Here is a 21,536-nt window from a genome sequence, read left to right on the forward strand (position 1 = left end):
TCCCCTCCCCTCCCCTCTGTTCGTCCGTCCGTTTTTTTAAGACAGGGTCTCACTATGCAGTTCAGGCTGGCCTTGAGCTCACTTTGTAGCCCAGGCTGGTTTTGAACCTGCAACTATCCTGCCTTAGCCTCCCGAGTGCTGGGATTATAGGTGTGTGCCACCACACCCAGCTCTTTAATCTTTTAAGGGTAAATCTACACAATATTTTATTTTATTTTACTTTTTATTTATTTATTTTTTGTCTTGCAGGTGTGCACCACCACACCTGGCCTACACAGTATTTTAGTAGTAAGGGTCTCTTTAGAAGTCTGAAACATTGAGTTCAAGGCCAACCCAAACTACCCAGTGAGGCCCTGTCTCAAAAAAAAAAAAAAAAAACGAAGTTTGAGACATTGTTCCTAGTTTTTGTTAAAAGCAGGCTCCTCTAGCTTGTGCGAATCCAGTTGTCACTTACTTGGTTGAGGTTTGTGAAGGTCTGCTGTGAGGGCCTGAGAGGGCACCAGGACAGGGGCTTGTACACATAGGGCAGAATTCTGAGGGTCGAGGCCTGGAGGATCAGGGATCGCACTTAGCGTGCTCATTTTGTGCTGATTCTTGTTGTTTTTTGTTTTTTCCCCTCCTTGTGAGAGTTAAAGAAACAAGAGTGAAGTGATTAATATCTTAGGGCATTTTCAAGTGAGAAGGGTTAGAAGGATTTTATTTTATTTTTATCTGCTCTTTAGAACAGAATTAATATAAATAAGTATTCATTAAATAATAGAAATAAAGTTTCAGCACTGTAGTTGCTGTAGTTTCAGCACTCTGGAGGCTGAGGCAGGAGGATTGCCGCAAGTTTAAGGCCAGCCTGGGCTGCATAGTAAGTTCAGGGCTGGCCTGCATGGCATAGTGAGACCCTGTATCAAAAATATATTTTGTTTATATATAAATATATATTTTACTTATATATAAAATTTTATGTATAATGTATATTATATATATTCTGTTAGGGGCTCAGCTAATGTTACAGTTTAGCTTTTGGTAGTGACATTTTATGGAAACATTTGTTTATGTATCTCCCCATATATTTTTACAGCCTTTGTCTAGGTAAGTTAGCCTCCTAAGACTTGTGAAAGTCGCCCCCTCCTCCCTCCTCTTCTTTGCGCGGTTGTGGAGACTGAACGCCGGGCGTCAGGCGTGCTGTGCCGCTCTGCACAGAGCCGCATCCCCAGCCCTTTCAGAAACTTTATGTTGAGATAGGGTGTTGCTCAGTTGTTCAGGCTGGCCTTGATAAGTTTTTTACTTTTTAAAATTCTTGTTTTGCATAACAAAGTTATCAGATAATAACATGTAACAAATTTATTTTATTTTATTTTTGTAACAAAATCTTGCAGTCCCGTTGTTTAGTAAATGTTTCATTGTGTTTTGGAGATAGAGTCTCGCTGCTTAGTCCCTGCTGGCGGAAGCTTGCTGTGGCCTAGGCTGGCCCCCCCGGAACCCACCTGCAGCCTCCTGGGTGCTGGGATTATAGCCCTCCACCGCAGTGCCCAGCTCACCTACTAATTTTAGTTAAAGCAAACTAAGCATAGTCCGAATAAATAAGTACCTTTTTTCAGAATCTGCTACTTTAAGCCTGGCTGCTGCTTCCTACAAGTTTCTTTCTTTCTTTTTTCTTTTTGCTTTTTCTTTTTTTTTGTTGTTGTTGTTTGTGCCGGGAATTGAACTCAGGACCTTGTCCTTGCCAGGCAGGTGCTGTGCCACTGAGCTATATCCCCACCCCTTGCTTCATATAAGTTTTGATTAAGTGTTTGCTACTTTTTCATAAAGTCACTGACCTTGAGGAAAGTGTAAGGGCACCAGGCATGATGGCCCACCCTGTAATCACAGCACTCGGGAGGCTGAGGTGGGAGGACCGCTGTGAGCTCAAGGCCAGCCTGGACTACGCAGGGAAACCCTATTTCAAAAAGAACCCCTCCGCAAAAAGAAAGTGCAAGGGGAAAAATTATTGAATTTCTTTCTTTCGTAGTAGGTTTAAGAAAGTCATCACTGATACGCATGTTGCTTGAGCTAAAAGGTGCAGGGAAACAGCCGACCTATACTCATTAGAGTTCTAAGAACCGTGAGGTCCGAGGACGAACCCTTTGGGTAGGTACCGAGTGCGTGCAGAGAAGCTGGACGGAACGGGAGGTGGCCAGCTGCAGACACGCAGCAGCAGCAGCGAGTTCCCTGCAGACGCGCCGAGCTCGACTTTGCGAGGGCCTCAGAGCGTGTATGAACATCACCGGTGTCACTCGCGGAGCAGCGGCTCCTTTCCTTGTCCGCTTGCGCGGGTTTCTGGCTCCGTGTTGCGGACAGAGGCTGGCACAGTGCCTGGGAGCTCTGCCCTGCCCTGCGGAAGTGGGCCGTGGCTGGCCGCCGCCCCCGGCTCTCCTGCCGCCCTGCCACAGCTGCTTCCCTGGCCCGGAACTCTTGCTGCACGACGGTGGCGCTGTTCATTCTGTCCCCCCGTCTCTCTCCTGTGGGCCCTGACCACCCTCTCAGCGGGCTGCAGCTCCTGGACCCGCTGATACCGACAGGCCGTGCTGTGGCCCCTCAGAGGCCGAGGCAAGTGGCCTGAATTTTTATTTAAAAGAAAAATCAGATCTGCCTTCCTCCAGTGATACTATGGCCTGTCCTTTCTGTATTTGGTTGGTGGATTTGCCAGTGTGAACTTAACTTTCTGATCTTCAGGAGCCTCTGTTGCCCGGAGGCCAAGAGCACCAAACCCCAAAGACGCAGACGTAGTATTTTATTTCTTCTACCCCTGCCACTTTTTTGCTTCACAGAATCCCGGGTCAAGGCTCTGGAGCAAGTGAACTCATCTTGGGCCCGTGGCCTGGTGCCCCAGACACCCTAGAGTAGCGCTGGGGAAGCCGGGCACCGGGAAGAGTGGGGTTCTCCGCAGCGCAGCCTTCCAAACCCTGAGGGTGACGGTGCTTCTCTCTGCGTCTCTCTCCCCTCGGATGGTGGGACGCTGGGGGTCAGGGTGAGGGCTGAGCAAAAATGTAGATGGATCCTGCATGACTGTGCTTAGACACGGGAGGGTCTTTGTGTCTTCATCTGAATTTGCGCTCTTCTCTTTTTTAGTACTGGGAGTTCAACTCAGGCCACTGAGCTGTGTTCCCAGTTGGGGAGTCCCCCGCCTTTTCTTTTCTTTTATTTATTTTTCTTTTCTTTTTTTGTTTTTTCTTTTCCCTTTAGAAATAATTGTTTTAAAAAAAGAAGTAATTGTTTTTATTGTTTACTTACTCATGTATTTTTTGTTTGTTGTGTTGAGACAGGATCTCGCTGTGTAGTCCAGGCTGGCCTCCAACTTGTGGTGGTCCTCCTGCCGCAGCGCACTGGGATGTACAAGTGTGTGCCACTGCACCTGGCTGTATTTTAAATTCTAAACATTGTTGCAATTTTTTTTTGTTTTTACCGTAGTATGTATTTGAAGTGTGTAATGATTACATTCATTGTCGGGATTTGGTATATGAACATAACATATCTTAATTCTTTTACATTCCCACCCCTTTTCCAGCTAGCCTTTTCTTTCTTTTTTTCTTTCTTCTTTCTTTCTTTTTTTCTTTCTTCTTTCTTTCTTTTTTTCTTTCTTCTTTCTTTCTTTTTTTCTTTCTTCTTTCTTTCTTTCTTTCTTTCTTTCTTTCTTTCTTTCTTTCTTTCTTTTTTCTTTTCTTTTCTTTTCTTTTCTTTTCTTTTCTTTTCTTTTCTTTTCTTTTCTTTTCTTTTGTTTCTTATGTCTTTTTGAGACAAGGTCTCGCTATGCAGTTCAGGCTGGCCTTGAGCTCACTTTGTAGCCCAGGCTGGTCTTGAACTTGGAACAATCCTCCTGCCTCAGACTCCCGAGTGCTGGGATTACAGGCATGAGCCACTACGCCAGCCAGCCCCTTAAAAAAGTATTTTTTTAAAATTTGAGACATGGTCTTCCTAATAGGTTGCCCAGGTGAGTCTCCGCTGCCGTCCTCCTCCCTCAGGCCCCAGCCTCGAGGGCTGAGATTACAGGTGTGCACCACCCTCTGCTCTGGAGCGCTGTGTTGATTTTTCCTTCACGTAACACATTTGCAAATTTGAAAATTATTTGTTCTATACCTTGGAGAGGGAGTAGTCATTTTCTCCAGCTTCCTGGTGGCAGTCAGTAGGAGAACGCTGGGAGATGGTGGTAGAAAGGGTAAGTGGAGAAAAACAGCTAATACTAAGAAAGAACGAGCAGGACACAACGGTGAGTGTAGCTGGCCGCTGTGTGCTTTCTTGAGCCGACAGGGTATTCCTGGGTTGTGATAACTGGATCTGTTGTTCTCCTAAAGCACACACGTCCTGACACTGGATGGATGAATGATTGTGCCAGGGAGCTTCATGGAGTTACTGCTGGTCCCGCTTTATCCATGGTCACGATTCCTCTCCTGTGGGCAGGATGGCCTTTGTGTGCCGGAGGTTTTCATTGGAAGACAGATGGTAGAAGTATCCAGCCTGCTTGGAGGTTTTACCATGACAGTTGTTTTTCTTAATTTACATTTATTTCTAAATGTCTATAAGTTTTTCTTCAATTTTAAGTTACCCGAGAAGTGTTTAGATCACAAGCGACTTGGATTTGGGTAGCTGGTGTTACTTAACACACCGCTCAAAGTGTACTGAGTAGAACTGAGTAGGTGGTATCTTCTTGTCATTTATGAGATTTTCTTTATGGCCCAGTATGCCATCCTTTTTATAAATGTTTGTTTCTTTTATGTTTATTTTTCAATACTGGGAATTAAACTTACAACCTCACCCTTGCCAGGCTGGCTCTGTGCCGCTGAGCTATATCCCCAGCCAAATGGTTTTTTTTCTTTTTTTCTTTTTGGTTTTTTTCCGGTATTGGGAATTGCACTCACGATCTTGCGTTTGCCGGGCAGGCGCTGTGCTGCTGAGCTAAATCCCCAGCCCTAAACGTTTCTTTTAAAAAGAGTATTTAGCCAGGTGTGGTGGCTCACGCCTGTAATCCCAGCACTAGGGAGGCTGAGGCAGGAGGAGGATCGTTTTGAGTTGGAGACAACCCTGGGCTACAAAGTGAGCTCAAGGCCAGCCTGAATCACATAGCAAGACCCTGTCTCGAAAGTACAAAAAAAAAAAAAAAATAAATAAAATAAAAAGAGTGTTTATATCTGCTTGGGGTGCCGAGCTTCTCTTTTGTGAGACCTTCTGGACCAGAGAGTGTCCCTCTGTGAAAGCGCCTGTCCTGTCTGTTCACAGTGCGGGCTGTGAGTGGGGAGAGCAAGGCGGGTAGCGGCTGAGAGCAGTTTAGGGCCAGTTATTACGCGAAGAGCCCCTTGCTCGGACTAGCTGTTTGGTTTTTAGAGAGGTGGGGGTCTTCGCTATGTTGCCCAGGCTGGCCTGAAATTCTTGGGCTCAAACGACTCCTCTGCCTCAGACTCCCAGGAGCTGGGCCCTCAGCGTGTGCCCGCACACCTGGCTCTCGAAGTGTTTTGTAGTTAGGTCTTTCCTCAGCATGAGTGGAATTTTTAAAATTGTTATTACTAAAAAGAAATGACCTCCTTGAGGGGGACAACGCTCTCCCCCTTTGGTTGCTCTTGACTACTTAAGTTCTTTAGTTTCATGGAAGGAGATCATTTTAGAATTTATGTGATAAGAATAAAAGAAAGCATAGCTTTTGCTCTACAGGTTTATCTCTGTCGGGGGCGATAGCGGGGTTCAGTGTTTTTGACACTTTATGACTGGGGGCGGGCTGAGGATTAATGTGGTGGATTTCTCCCTGCTTTCTTCCTTCGCCACTGCCTGGGCATCTGCCCTGTTTCTGGAGCACAGACGGTGGCCCTCCAGAGTAGGCTAGCACCGGCTGCGTGGGTTCAAATCCTGTCCGTTGCTTGTTAGCTGTGTGGGTTCGGGCAGTTCATGGAATCTCCTCTGTGTTTTAGTTTATACTCATTCATTAAAACTATAGATTTGTTGTAGGGATTGTTGAGATAGAATGTGTATAAGCACTGAAAACAGTATGCAGATGTACTGCAGATGTACCCAATGTGTCCAATAAATGTAAGATATTACCATTATTACCTGTGGGAAGTGGGAAGCCGGTGTCACATTTGTCTATGATATACCAGTTTGCATAAATAAAGAATAAATTTCAGTGCCTGACATTGTAAAAAGGGTCTGAATGTTAACGACCTGAATTCTTTGAACTACTAAGTACATTAATCTTTTGGGTGTTATTGCAGTGACCATGAACGTAACTATTGTTACCTCTTAAATGTTGCTTTGCTTTTGGAAAGGCTGTCTTAGTTCATATGTGCTGAGATAAGGAGTTCTCCGTGTAGGTGAGCTGGTGTTGAGCTTCATTAAAGTTATAGAGTAAAAAGAACCTGGGTTAATTAAAATTTCTTTTGATTTGAACCTTTAATGTTACATTAATACGCCTTTTCTTGTATCCTTTGCAGCAGCGCGACTCCCATTCCGCTGTGGGGTGTGGTCTGGACCGCAGTGGCCCTGCGCATGTGATAGTCCTTGGTTAAAACTATGCTGTGATCGATTGATTGTGGTACTGGGGGTTGAACCCAGGACCTCCGAACCAAGCTCCAGCTCCAGCCGTTTTAGTTTTTATTTTGAGACAGGTTCTTGCTAGGTTGCCCCGGACTGGGCTTGAACGTTAGATCCTTGTGTCTAAGGCTCTCACAGTAGCCACCATGTCCGGTGACGTATTTTAAACACTGGAAACAGGCAGCACTTAAAGAGAAGGCTTGATCTAACTGCATTAGTTTTTACAAGCTAAGGCTTAGACACAGGTGCACAGAATAAGACATAGTATCATGCCTGCGCTTAAATCCAAAACATTTCAGCGTAAGATACATTAGGCCATTGGAGACCTATAAGGGTGATTCGGCAGGGTGGGGAATCTCACCGGTTAACACCTTCTAAATTTACAACCTGTTTTGCTGAGTAGCTTTGATGCTGCATGCCTTCAGAAGTGTTGATACTTCTAGGTCCCTAATACGGGCTGAGGAAGTCCTGACCACTGTTAGGTATGGCCTGGCAGTGCTGGGAGAGGTGATCCATGAGGGCCTAGGTAGCTAGGCTGGCGCTTGGGGCGTGGGGTGTGGGGAGGAGGAGGGGCTGTGGAACGTGTCACCCAGATGCTGGGCGTAGGAGGCTGTGCTTCGCGCCGGCTGCTGGCGCTCCTGCTGGAAGGTGGGTACTGTGGGGGCTCCCGCCCGCCACAAGGCTGCTGCACAGCGTTCATTGGAGCCTGGCGACTGGGGGTGACTGTCATGCACTGTTACCTTCCTGAGTAGTACAGGGGAAGCGTGGGAGCGTGAGACACGTTACACACCCGGCACTGTGCCAGGCACTGCAGCTCATTCATTGTGGGGCCTCAATGGTAGTTTATAATTATCTTTTAGAAAAATGGAGACTGGTAAGGCCACCTGCTTCTTTGTAAGGGTGTTTTGAGGATTAATGAGTTAATTACTGAGAAGGAAGGCAGCAGCGCCTATCGTGGCCATAATTTTTCTTTGCCTCTGCAGGGAAGCTTCGGTTTGGGGGAGTAAAATAGCGAAGGAAGATCGGATCGGAGCTGGCTGTCAGTATCTTAGTTCTGTATTTCAATCCAACTGTAGATCAGATTCCTTTCCAGCCTAAAATTTGTGATTTTTTTTTTTTTTTAACCAAGCCAAATGTCTGACCTACTCCTCACTTGAAAGAACAGATGTCTTTTCTGAGAACATGTTCATAAAAATGTTAGTGGTCTCCCACTGCAAGGGAGGAAATGGGTCCAAAGAGAGGGTCGGCCCGGTGAATTTGCTCTTGCTTTCCTGCTGCGGGTGCACTCTTTCTGAGAGTTGCTATTGTTTTATTTTGTTGGTTTTCAATTTCCTTTGACTAAGAAATTGCATAGAGATCAAACCAAAACAAAATAAAAAATATCAACACACACAGCAATTGCTTTAAATACCAAGGATGTCAGCATGAAATTAAAATGAATAGACTGACATTTCTGCTTTGAAATTTTTACTAAAACTAACTTCAACCAACAGTGAAAACTTCTGACTTCAACTTAGAAGGGAGAGTTTGGCCTTTTTCAGCGTTTTTGGATTTCAGGGTGTTGACAATGGGGGTGCTTGGGGTTAAAATTTGCTTCAGCCTTCTAGTGGCTCTTGGGATTTCTGTGAGCCTTCAGCTGTAGACTAGTGAGTGTGTACATTGTAGTTTTGATAGGCAAACTGTTGGAAGAGATGGTACTCTGCTCCCTCCCACCCATGTGTAACTGTTGAAAAGAGCACTATTGTCATGTGAATTCTTATTCTTTTGCGCTTGCTTTTGAAGTAACTTTCACAGAGAATTCCTGTTACCTAGACATTGATGACGGACTCACACCATTTCCTTTTTTTTTCTTAGACGTTCCAACCTCAGAGCAGCCTGAACTGTTCCTAAAGAAACTGCAGCAGTGCTGTGTCATTTTTGACTTCATGGACACCCTATCTGATCTTAAAATGAAAGAATACAAGCGCTCCACTCTTAGTGAACTGGTGGACTACATTACAATAAGCAGAGGCTGTTTGACAGAGCAGACTTACCCTGAAGTAGTTAGAATGGTGAGTTCCTTGTTTTCGCCGCTGACACTTTTAAGCATCTTCCGTAGCAACTCACAGGTACATTTATTGCAGAGCGAGGTCACCGGAGGGAGGTGACCTCCACACACGAGAGCCAACCTCCGAGAGCTAAGCAAAAGTAGTCGGCACTAGAGATCGAAGAGCACGGGTTCATGAGGAAGAAATCCAGAACTTTTCAACTACAGCAGCCTTGAAGGAGTCAATGACTTCGGAATGCGAAGCCACGATTGCCAGGGTATTACTGGATTTCTGGCCTGGAAAAAGAAAAGACACAGGAGAAACCAACAAAAATTTTAGATGTATGTTTGAAAAATATTCCACCTTGTCAGATGTCTCGATATTTTTTTCTTCCCCTCCCTCTTTGTTGTGGTATATCGGAAATGGGTTTATTCTTGACAAAATCATGATTTGTGGAATGTAGTGGAGCCCTCTCTTGGCTTTGTAACTAATCCTTTCTTCATGATCTCCTTGAAATCGTAGGTGATTGCTTTCATGATTTTAGAACATGGTTTTCTACTTTGCATAGTCCTGAGGAATTCCAGGAAAAAAAAAATTGCTATGGTATGAGCAATCGTTTTCTTACTGTGACCATAACAATATTAGCTTTTCAGAAGTTTAGCCAAAATACAGTGGTTAGGTGTCTGTGAGAGGATCACCCCACCTTGACTCCTAGAGGAGCTCGACCCTAGAAAACACACGTCACTGAGGGGTGGGTTGGAGGAGGCGGAGACAGATGGCCCCACTGGGGAAACCAAGGCACCGAGGCCCAGGAGGGTGGGCGCATCCCCGAGAAGCCCGGTGGGGGACTGGCATTCTTGTGTTCCGTTGGTCATCCACGGGGCTTTTCTGTGTAGCTCTTCAGCAGACATGGTTGAAAACGGTAATTCCGATTGGGAGGGACTTGAATCATCACTGGAGAGCCCCCTCCCTCAGATGTACCTGTGAGTGTGTGTTGTATACACTGCATTCCTAGCTGGCGGGAATGGAGTGCTCGGGTATTTTGTAGCCATTATCATGTGGCTCTTGAGTAGCGCTCAGCTAGGAGTGGTTGTGCTTTACGGTGGAGTGTGGCGGTGTCCAGAGACATTTTCTTTGGTCGTCACGAACAGGGGCAGAAGGCGGGTGCTCCCAGTGGGAAGAGGCCAGGGGTGCTGCCGAACACCTTCCAGTGCGCAAGGCAGCTCCGGCGACAGTGATCTGGTCTCCGTGGTCAGTGGTTCCACTGTTGGGAAATCCTGCTCTTGGGTTTGCACGCTTTCCTAACCTCTGAACCCAACACTCCGACCCCTGCAGAGCGCAGTCCCTTGGCTTTAGCTTACCTTGTCTTCAGTCAACACAGGTGTCCCCCGTTTCTAACTTTTCTCTGTCTTTCTGTGAATAATTCAGGCTTGTATGAGCATACACAAGTGTATTTGTAAAAATGTTTTTTTGTGACAGTGGTATTCTATACATACTTTTTGTACCTTGTTTTTTGCATTTTTCATTGTTTCTCGCTTAACAATAGTTAACACATATCAGTACACGTGTGCTGTTTACAGCTACATAATGTTTCATTGTGTAAATGTGCCACGTTTAGGTAGTAACCTGTGAATGTTCTTGATTTTGCACTTTGCGAGGATATATATTTATTTACTTCTAAGGATTTTATTTTATGGAGCAGTTATTTGTTCATGACAATACTGAGAGGGTACAGAGGTTTCTCGGATGTCCCCGTCCCCACACACACGTGCTCTCCCTGGTTCCCTGTGTCACCCACCGGAGTGTGCGGTTGTGACCTCGGCCGCCGTCGTCTCCCACGGTCCCTAGTCCCCGGCAGCGCTGACTCTGGCTGGTGGCCGTTCTTTGAGTTTGGGCAGGTCACAGACTTGGGTATTGTCGTTGCCCTAGAATCGCCCGTGCCGCTTGCCTTTATGACGGGCCCCCGGCAGCAGCGAGCTTTGCGTTGTGTCCGCAGTCCTGCTTTTCCCGGAATGCCGTCTAGTAGGAGGCACACACTGGGCAGTGCTTTCGGATTGGTGTCTTTCGTGTTTAAGTTTCCTTCCTATCTTTCAGGGGTTGATAATTCATTCTTTTCATTATATTCTGTGTGCAGATGTACCACACTTTATCCGTGCACCCACTAAAGGACTTCCTGGTGCGTCTGAGTTTTGGCAGTTGAGTGTAAAGTTCCTGTAAACACCTGTGTGCAGGTTTTTGTGTGGATGTGAGTTTTCAGCTTCTTGCATAGATACGAAGGAATGCAGTTGCCGGACTTGCCCACCCCAGTGCTGGATCTTATGGTAACAAGTATGTGCAGCTCTGTAAGAAGCTGCTGCACCGTCTTCCAGAGTGGCCGTACCAGTTTGCCTTCCCACCGGCGGAGCTCCCGCTGCTCCGCATCCTCACCGGTACTGTAATTGGTGCTTTTGCCCCCCTTGCTGGACCTTCATGTACCCTTGGCCATTGTCTCTAACTCATTTCCCTTCACGGGCTGGCTCACAGCGCTACCACCGGTAACTGAAAAAGCCCACTGTCTTTTCCTTCCTGATGTCCTCTGCTTTTGGCAAGCCATCCTTTTGGAATCTGTTTACTACTTTTTATACTTTCACATATCTGCCAGAGTTTTCTAATTAGATAAGTACTCGACCTGCCTTTCATGGGGCTTCCTCTAATGACACTTAGCCTGGGCCTAGCTGGAATTTGTTGAATAAATTCCCTCTTAAAATGTGGGTGTTTTATATATTAAGACATTGGGTATCACTGGATTATTTCAGTCTTTAAACCCAGCAGTTACCATAATCCCCCTTTCTTTCGACTCAGCTTGGTCGTAAACCAGCTTTGGTCTCTTAAGGGAGACCATGTTTTCATCACTTTAGTTTCTTCCCCTTCCCCCGCCAAGAACAGCAGCAGCAGTGACAACAACAAGAAGAACAAACTCCTGTTAGTTGTATGGGTTTGAGATACAGTTAAGCTGTACCGCAGGGGGCCTCGGATGTGTAGCACACATGTTGTTCTGCCTTAGAACTGTTAACTTTCGATGTGGTACTTTAGAGTTCTTAGAGGTGTATTTACTTTTCATATTTATGATTTATGAAAGTGTCAGCTTCTAATTTTATATGGTGTGGTACTTTTAAAAGGGCATTTAAAAAGGGTATTCAACTTGAGTGCAAAGACGAGGAGTGTGCTTAAAGGCTTGTGGCCTGGTTCACGCTGGGACTCAGGGCCCACTCTGGCCACACTTACCACTGCGAGTGAGTTATTGTGTCCTTGGGGCTCTCGGTATTTGTGTGGCACCAGGAAGTCCACAGGATTGGGGCAGGTGCGGCCACAGTGCCCGCTCCCTTGCTCTGTAAGTGTCCTACCTGACTTGGTTCGCACATCAGAGTTGTCCCTGCCTTACAAACACCCGTTACACGTTGTAGTAACAGTGGGCTTTGTGCTCTGTGGGAAGTCATGGCACCAAGTCTCCTTGGTGTCTCTAAGCCCCTGGTGAATGGGGATTTTGATACCACTCGCTGTCCCCACCCATGTGACACCTGTCTTTCGGGTGTTGTGAAGGTTAACGAGATGTTAAACTTAGAACAGATGAAGGTGTTCAATAAATAATAGCGTTGTGTTCAGATGATTTTGTTACTAGATACTTAGTCATATGGGATCCCACAGTTCCTGTTGGTGGACTCATTGTGTTTGACACGTTCACGCTGGGGCCGTGCTTCGTCTGTCTTATGGCTCTGATTTGAGTTCAGTTGTCCTGCCTCCTGAACCACTTGTGGTGCATGCAGGACTCTGTTTTTTCTCCGGTACCGGGAACCGAACTCACGACCTTGCGCTTGCCAGGCAGGCGCTTTGCCGCTGAGCTAAATCCCCAGCCCCCATCAGGACTCTGAAAACATGGGTGCTGCTGTGGTCCCAAAAAACCCCAGCCAGATACATTATTACATGTGGTGCATTCTGCACAAAATCAGTCACCTTCATGCATAAAATGTTTTCGAGAAATTAACAAATATTAATGTGTTCTTTAATAAAATAAATAGTTCTGACTATGGTAATAACTTTTAATTGGCACCAATAGTATTAATATTTATATTTGGAAAATACTTATTCAAATTCAAGCAAATAAGTAGAATTTTTTTTTTTTGTTTTGAGACAGGATTTTGCTATGTAGCCCAGGCTGGCCTTGAATTCTAATGGCAATCCTCCTGCCTCAGCCTTGCAAGTGCTGGGATTGCAGATGAGCCCCACCATGCCCAGCTTCAAGCAGTTCATTAAATTCTGTCCATTTATAGGTTTTTCTCAATTTTATTAGTAAAAGATCAATAGAAGCGATGAGATTCATTTGTTCCACCAGTGGGATAAGCCGCCTGATGGGACAGTCACAGACATGCCACCGCTGGTGCAGACGTTAGCTAGATGTGCTGTGCTCCATTCCCTCAGTCGTTCTGGAACTCTGTAACACCAAGACGATCTGCCTGTTGAACAGTCACTGTTTGCATCTGTTCGGTCTCTTTACTGTGTAATGAAACTGCTTCTCAAAGATTCGTGGGGCAGTGGTAGTGTTTCTTAAAGAAACACTCAGGAATCAGTGGCTGGGTTTCACAGATCAGGGGGAGTGATGAGCTAAGGTGCTGTGCGACGGTCTCAGTTTTCATCCTCAAAGCCGACCCAGCCTGAGGGGACCCGAGCTTTGTGACCTGGTATTCTTGTTGGGGGAAACGACCACTAAAAAGCAGTCTCTGAATTGGGGTGCCTTTTTCTTGCCCCGGCAGTACTGGGGCTTGAGCGTAGGGCCTCCTGTGATAGGCAGGTGCTTTACCACTGAGCTGTGTCCTCAGTTCTTTGCATTTGTATTTTGAGACAGGGTCTTGCTAAGTTGCCCAGGCTGGCTTTGAACTTGTGATGGTCTTCTGGCCCCAGCCTTCCACATAGCGAAGATTACAGGTGTGCATGCCCTGCCCCGCTGCCAAAGCCATTTTTAACATTTAGATGAAGTCTGGGTTCCTGCTACATACTGCTAGAGTTAAAGAAGAAAAGCAGCTCTTCTGTGTCTAACAGAATACTATACAACAAAACACCGAGAAACTTACCTGTAGAAGAATGGTGCAGGGCCAGTGCAGAGAGCCCCAGAAAACAGCCGGGCGTGGTGGCGCACGCCTGCAATCCCAGTACTTGGAGGCTGAGGCAGGAGGATCGTTGCAAGCTCGAGACCAGCCTGGGCTACAAAGTGAGCTCAAGGCCAGCCTGAACTGCATAGCGAGACCCTGTCTCAAAAAGACAAAAAAACCCAAAAAAACCAAAGAGCCCCAGAAAGAGGATGTGGAAGCCACCACCCTTATTCCTCATCTCCTATTTAATTAGTGGTGACCCTGGGTAAGTAGTTTCCACCCTAAGCCTCAGCTCTTCCTGTCATAAATGGCGAAAGGATTCTGCCGTACTTTAAGTTTAGAGGGCATTATCCGAAGTGGCTGCTGAGATGAGCGGTTTGCTTAGTGTCTCTCTCGCAGGGCCATAGCTGATGAGAAAGCGAGAACAAGGACCCATAGTTCCCGTAGGCTTCGCCACATTCTGCTTCGCGCCATCTCTAGCGTCAGTTCTTCCTGGAGGAGCTTCTTCTTACATTATGCTAGCATTGTGTTTTAGTCTGTGGCCTTGAAAGATTTTCTCAGAATTTCTGAGTCTTCACGTAGTCTTGTGTAAATGTTTACTTACCAAATTTGAAGTCTGTATTTTTTCTTCATGTTTGCACACCTTCTTCAAAAAGTACTTCTTCTGGGGCAGCTTCAAATGTGAGATGAATCCTTGCTGATGAAGACACTGTTTTTGTTAACGCCAGGTCATGTGGATTAAGTGCTGTAGTGCCACACTTTTACCTTTTGATGAGTACACAAGCCGGCTGGCTGTACTCTGCCAGCGCGCTCAGAATCTGGCACAGAAAAGACTCTGTTGGACAGCGAGTGAGAGGCTGTCACGTGCGCACTGCGGGAAACCCATCCAGGGCAGGAGAGGAGAGACGCGGGTGACTGGAGGTGGGGAGGTGATGGAGGCGGAGTGAGGAAAGCCTCTCTGGAGTGTTAAAAGATGAACGCGTGCTTTCCAGGTGGTGGAAGAGCGCGCAGCACGGTGGAAAGGAGTTCCTGAGCCCGTGATGAGGGCGTGGAAACACGCGTAGTGCTGTGCAGTTGCAGCACGGAGTGAATGTGGGTGTGTGATTGTGAATGGCGGTGTTGAAGATGTCTGCGTGCGTCAGGTTCTGAACGAACTTCACAGATGGCAGAGAAGCCCTGAGAGGCCTAGGCAGGAATGTGGTAGGCCTTTTTTTTTTTTTGTCTTTTTGAGACGAGGTCTCCCTATGCAGTTCAGGCTGGCCTTGAGCTCACTTTGCAGCCCAGGCTGGTCTCGAGCTTGCAACCATCCTCCTGCCTCAGCCTCCTGAGTGCTGGGATTACAAGTGAGTGCCAACCTGCCTGGCTCAGATTTGTATTTTAAAGGCCACAGGGCAGATAGATTGGAGGGTTTGAAATTGCAGGCAGGAGGCCTCTTACAGGGGAGTGTTGGGTTACTCCAGATGTGGAGGGCCGAAATCGGGGGCAGATGTGGAAGTAGAGACGGGGAGGGAAGGATGATATTTTACTTGGAAGGTAAAGTGGAAGCCACTTGGGTGGACATTTGGAGAGGGAAGGAAGGAGGAGTCCAGGAGAACTGGTGTAGTGCGGTAGTTGTGGATGACATTTGTGAAAGGCCTAGGGTCAGGGAGGTGGGTTTTGGATGGAAGCTGAGGAGGCTTTTGATGCAGCAACCCCGAGGCTCCAGTGAAGACCTGCTTGGGGGAAGGCGGGAGTGGAGGTTGGTAACCATCAGTGGAGAAAGCAGGGGAGAAGAAGACCAGCTCCAGACGCTGTCCTGCAGTGGGACAGGTGGGGCAGGAGGGAAAGGACGGAAGGAGGAAGCTGAGCTGATGACATAGGAGGTGGTTACACCTGCAGGGTGGAGGCTTAGGGCGTGTTGTCTTCTGTAGAGGAAACCTTATCTTCTGTCCTGCAAAAGGTATGCAACCTTGTCACATGTCACTGCTCTTATTATTTGTATGTTTTTCCTTATGACTTGTCGTGGTTTTAAAGTCCGCCTCACTCCCAGTTTTGCAGAGTTAAATCTTGCCTGTATACCTCAGAGTTCCCAAATGCAGTTTTAATGCAGTTTTAATACAGTAATGCAGTTTTAATACAGTAATGCAGTTTTAATACAGTGTAGGTTGATTGTGTTTTCCCTATTGAGCTCTTTCCCTGAGTCCCTTTCATTGATTCTTAGCCACATGGATTTTTGGCTTTGTGTTTTCTTACTCTCTTCTGTATCTGATAAGGAATATAACTACACAACCTGACTAGAATTTGCCTTGGAAGTGATTTTTTAGATCTTAGGGAGATGAGATTTATAGGAATGTGTTAATAGCAAAAGAATCATTGGGGTAGGTGAGTAGAGGTGGATAGATTATAGGCTTATAGTTTACAGCTTATAGGTAGGTGGTTATAATGGAAGAGAGCTGAGTGACATCTGAGGAAGGCATTTAATAACTGGCACTATTGAGAACATTTGGGGGTAATAATGAATCTAAGAGATAGGACCTGAGAATCAGATTAGAAATTTAAGAATTCCTTGTTAGGCAGAGGCTCTGATGACGAAGATGACTAAAAGACGTTCTGAGAATGAGGTCGGAAGAATTCACTTCTTGAAGTTAGCATTTGCAGTTTGTCAGTGGGTAGAGGAACTGGTGACTTGTCCTTTCTTTAATTAACATCTTAAACTGTCTTCTGTGCCTCGTCAGCGGATGCTCACATAGAGAGTATTCATTTAGCACCTTAGGACACTCAGAGATTGGTTTTATGTCATCAAACTCTGATGTGACTGCAGACTTTTGTTCTGTTGTATTTTTTGTTGGGAGAAAAATTGTTTCTGATTAACTTTTCAAAGGTAAATCCGACTAAAACGAAGTTAGATTTTGCCCTGTGTGCGAATAAACATCACTGCTAGATACTGCTCGGGTGGAAAATATGAAATCGGAGAAGAGCGTGGCCTTCATACTTGTGTCAGCAACTAAAGCTGACAGATGAAGCTTTTTGAGAGACTTCACCAGCGAAGCCAGGAGGGCTTGGCGTTTTCCCTGTGGGCAGGCTGTGGTATGAATTCAGTGTCTTGCGTTCATGCTGATGGTTCAGATTCGCTGTTCTATGGCAGTTTTGGTAGGTTGTTATAATACAGTAGTTCGCACAGTTCGGAGTTTTAGTCCTGTTCTTCATGCAGAAAAGCTCTTCGCAGAGTTGGATCCTAATAGCGATCACCAGCTCCTGCACGCTTTTCGTCGCTAGCAGCCCAGGAATCCAGAGCAAGTACAGTGCTTGTGTTCGTTCAGTCTTCGCCACAGTCCCAGGATTTAGGTAATGGTATTACAGATACCACCTTGTAGATAAGATAAAAGAGGTGGAGAGGTTGGCAGACTTGCCCAGAGCCACTCAGTCGGGAAGTTGAGCTTTGAACCCAGCGGTCTGGCCCTAGAGCCCGTGCTTTAGTACTTTGCTTCATGCTCAGTGGTCGAGCACTGGCTTGGCGTGTGTGAGGTCCTGGGTTCTGTCCCTGGCATCGCGGAGTGGGGCTTTAAAACTCCTAGACGTTTAATTCTTAGCTCTGTACTGTGTTTTTCCTTGAGCTCTTCCAGAAATTGAAGAAGGTAATTTTGGCTGTGTGCATGTTGTGTGTAGGGGGCGTGTGCGTGCTGGAGATTGAACCCGGACCTTCACACCGAACTACACCTCGAGCTCTTTTTTAAATTTATTTTTTATTTTGGAACAGGTTCTTGGTAAATTGCCCAGGATGGGCTTGAATTTATAATCCTCCCGCCTCCCAGAGTGCTGGGATTACAAGGATGCACCACCATGCCTTCCTGTGTTTCTGTTCTTTTTAATTTACTAACCTGGCTGCTCAGATTTTTCCTACTTCATTGTAGCCAGCAGGGCAAAATAGAACTTTAAAAGTTAGAGTTCTTTTTTCTTTATAGACGAGAGGCTTTTCCAGACTTCCTCACGCCAAGAGCATTTCTGCCACCCTGTCTTAGGGCTGCTGGCCCTGGGAGCTCAAAGTCCAGTTTCTCCACAGGGCGGGGAGGAAGCCCGGGGAATGAGGGCTTGTCTGCTCTCTCACTGTGCCCCTCTCTGCCTTCTTGCGAGAGGCCCTCACACTCCTGGACACCGAGGTGGTGATTTTGGCCATGCGGTGCACTTGCGCCTCCTCAGGCGGGGCTTTGAGTAAAGCCTTGGTCCTGTGCACCCTGTCTCCGGCTTGGACCCGGGAGGGAGTGTGTGCAGTGGCCGGAGGTGAGGAGTTCCAGAGGAGCGCTGTGGTGTTGAGAACCGCCCTGTGTTCCTCCCAGACTTTCCTGAGGCGACTCTCTTCCCTGAGCCATATACTCTCACCGGCCACTTTTCCCCGGACCGTGCAGAAGTCCCGGAGAAGAGGCTGCTGGCGTGTGAGCTCGGCGAGCGCCCCCTGGGTAGCGCTGACCGCCTACCCAGACTCGCAGGCAGCTCAGAGGGTAGCGTGTGGGTTCAGAGTGGAAAAGCACTGTCCAGCGGTCAGCTGTTTGCCAGTAGCCAGCCCTCTGCACCCCATCCGGCCAACTAAGTGTAGACAGAAAGTACAAAGACATTGCATCTGTACTGAACGTATACAGGCTCTTTTCTCATCATTCCCCAAATAATACGGTGTACCAATTATTTATGTGGCATTGACATGACTTCAAGTTGGGTGTGCTGCGTGGGAGGTACAGGTTTGATGTAGCCATTTAATGTATGAGGTGTGAACGCCTGCAGATTTTGGTATCTGAGCAGGGGGCCTGGGAACACTTCCTCCATGGACCCCCGCTGTGGTTATATTTGAGCTCTGCCCTCTGTCCTGTACGCAGGCCTTAGGAGCCGCCGAGGACTTCTTACCTTGGCTGGTGACTGGAGCCTGAACAGGGGAATTAGAGATTTGTACACCCCTCTGTCTCCACGCTGGACTGCCCAACCCTCAGAAGCACTTGCTGTGTGTACAGCCCGATCTCCCTTTTTGTTTCCCTGGGTTAGACGGACTCAGACCTACTCTGGCCACTTACTCAGCTGTGTGATCTTGAGTGAGTCTCCTCCCATTAAGCTCTACCCTATTGTAATTTTGTAAGGTTGTTGCGAAAACTGTGGGAAATGCTTAGCACAGGGGCAAGTACGTGAAGTAGCCAGTGTTCCTGTTGGCCACGGGTGGCGGCACACGCAGGTAGTGAGACCCTGTCTCGAAAACCAAAAACACAGTTGTTATTGTTGTCATTATTCATGGTGTCACACCTGACGCCTGGCAGTGGACCTACCTTTTTCTTCGTATGAATTTAAAAGTTTTTCTGGTTACTTTGAAGTCTTGATGGCCTGCCAAATGTGTGTGTGTGTCTCTGTGTGTCTGTCTCTTAGGGATTTATTTTCCAAATCCTTTTCTTGACTTTTTGTTTTGAGACAGGTCCTTACTATGTAGCCCAGGTTTGCCTCAAACTCAGAGTGATCCTCCTGCCTCAGCCTCTTGGGTGCTGGGGTTACAGGTGTGGGTCACATGAACAGCATGGCTATTGATTTTAAACTTATTCTTTGGGAATTCTGAGGTTTTTTTAAAGGATGCCTTGAAAATCAGCATGCACCAATGTGTGCATAATTATAGATGTTTGCATATCTGTTACCCTAAGTTGACTTAATTTTTTCTAATATATTTGCATATTCATGTCCCTACAATATTAATAATTTACCATTTCTTCCCGGTAAGAATTCTCTCTTAAGGAATTTGACAGGGATTTAAGTGTTTAAATGTGCAAAAGAGAGTTTTTTTTTATTTAGGAAGCAGCTGTTCACCTCATTTACAAGCTGTAGTCTTTCTGACTTCACTGCTTTAAAGGTTGTTCAGTTCTCCGTACACACCTAGCACAGTTAGCTCCAGCAGTGCGTCTCCCTGTCAGTGACTTCTCCCGCTGTCCCCAGCACCCTGTCTCTGCGCCCATGGGGTTCTGCAGGGTGAGGTACGGGTTGTGCTGTGCCCAAGCTCTGGGTGCAGGTCGTCTGCCCACCAAGAGACAGAAATGAGAGTGAGGGCTTTGCTGACAGACCCTCCGGGGAGAAGCTGGTTACACCAGAGCAGTGGATTACTAGCAGGAAAAGGCCGGGAACATGAGTGTCCTCAGCGTGGGATTCTCAGAAACGCAAATGCCAAAGGCAAGAATTTGGCAAGAAAGCGATGAGCAGGTCATTTCCAGGAGGTGGTTGGCTGCCGACGAGTATTTAAAGCCACACTTGGTCTGTAAGTGAAAACGAGACGAGAGGCTGCCCGTTGACTTCTGAGGTGGAAGTGCGTCCGAGATAAGGAACAGAGGGGGGTGGTGCACGCAGGGAAGACAGGGAGGGCGGCCACAGGCGTGAGGGATGCCACGTCCAGCAAAGGATGTTTCTGGCGCTGGGTGCGGTGGCGTACGCCTGTAATCTCCGCAAGGCCGGCCTGGGCTATATGGGGAGTTCAAGGCCAGCCTGGACTGTGTGGCGAGACCCTGTCGTGGGGGCTGGTGGGCTGGGGGAGGTGTTTCTGAATAAAGTAGGACTTGTTACAGTTATTCGATAAGTTGGAGAGAAAGTGAGTCTTTTCATTCAGCGGACCTGCAGGCCATGCTGGAGCGTGTGACATTCCTGGCCCCTGTGGAAATGAAGTAACAAATAGTGAGATGTTTCCAGGGCAGCTTTGAAATACTGTGGAATTACCCACCTTGCACAAGTACAGCCCCTTAGGAGAGTTAGGGTGAAACGTGATCCGGAATAATGCAGCCCTCTTCTTTTTGGGAAACCTGTGGCTTTTCATCAGAAAAGTTAAGAAAATTTGTTGGGTTTAGACAGTTTGCTGGAAAATGGAGTTTTGTGTTTGTGTTGCTCTTACTATCAAAGCTGGGAGTCAGTTGTGTGCTTATAGGAAAGGATATGAAAGTACCCTTTCTTTGAGGGACAAAATAATGTAAGCTGGCGGGTTCAGCGGTCCTCAGGGCCCGCCCCAGGGCCCGCTCTGGCTCTCCTTCCGGAGGCCCTGGCACCCACCTTCCCCTGCGTGAGGCCTGCGTGAGGCCTGCGTGAGGCCTGCGTGAGGCCTGAGTGGCAGTTGGGGCCTACCTTACCCCATTCCTCCTGAGCTGTGTTCGGGGCAGCAGTCAGGTGCAGCTCGGGTGTGTTTTAATTATTCATCCGCTAGCTTGGGCTTTGTCTTGCTAATGAGGGGTGAGGGAGACAGACACAGTAAGAGAAAGTGACAGTTGGGGACAGTGTTTCCTGTTTAGTTTTAGTGATTTCATGAGACAATATGTACTCAATAGCCAGAAACATACATCAGGAGCTTTATTTATTTTGTGTGTGCTTTTTTTTTTTTTTAACGTTCAGGATTTAAGAGGTTTAATTTGTCTTTAGCATTAGCTGATTCTGAACCATCATGTTCAAAGCATCATTTACAATTTGTGTTCTCAAAGCAGTCACGGGTCGGTGGTGTTTTATCAGCCTATCCACCGTGACTCTGTCTAATCACGGCATCCGCCAGGCTGGGTAACTGTCGGGTTGGGATCCAGAGCCCGCAGCTGATCGCTGCAGCGACACTGGTGATCTGAGCTCGCCGTGTGTGGCTGGGGGGCTGGCTGGGAGTGGCAGTGACACGCGGGCCTGCACTGAGGTGAGCGCTGTGACTGTCACAGAGTTTACATCTCCTTTGTTGGATTCTGTGATTTAATATCAACAGTGTCCACTGTAGGATTCATTCACCACTGTGTTTCTGGTTTTGGAGCAAGTGCAGTAGTTGTCTTTGTGTGAAGTATCATTTCCCTGTGAATGTGGTGCATGGGGATTGCACTAGAAGTAGTTAGTT

The 21,536-nt window shown here is 47.0% G+C and overlaps 1 protein-coding gene across 3 annotated transcripts in view; it reads left to right on the plus strand.

The window, feature by feature from the left end:
* The window catches only part of Ppp2r5e (protein phosphatase 2, regulatory subunit B', epsilon isoform), a 157,348-nt gene that overhangs the window by 73,684 nt on the left and 62,128 nt on the right, over window positions 1-21,536 (plus strand). For all 3 annotated transcript variants that reach the window (XM_005399153.2, XM_005399154.2, XM_013521973.1), the window contains one exon: window positions 8,401-8,597. In XM_005399153.2, coding sequence (XP_005399210.1) covers window positions 8,401-8,597 — 197 coding nt within the window. The remainder of the gene's footprint in view (window positions 1-8,400; window positions 8,598-21,536) is intronic.

This window comes from Chinchilla lanigera, unplaced genomic scaffold, assembly GCF_000276665.1.
Source record: "Chinchilla lanigera isolate Chin_1 unplaced genomic scaffold, ChiLan1.0 scaffold00065, whole genome shotgun sequence".
Taxonomy (NCBI): Eukaryota; Metazoa; Chordata; class Mammalia; order Rodentia; family Chinchillidae; genus Chinchilla; species Chinchilla lanigera.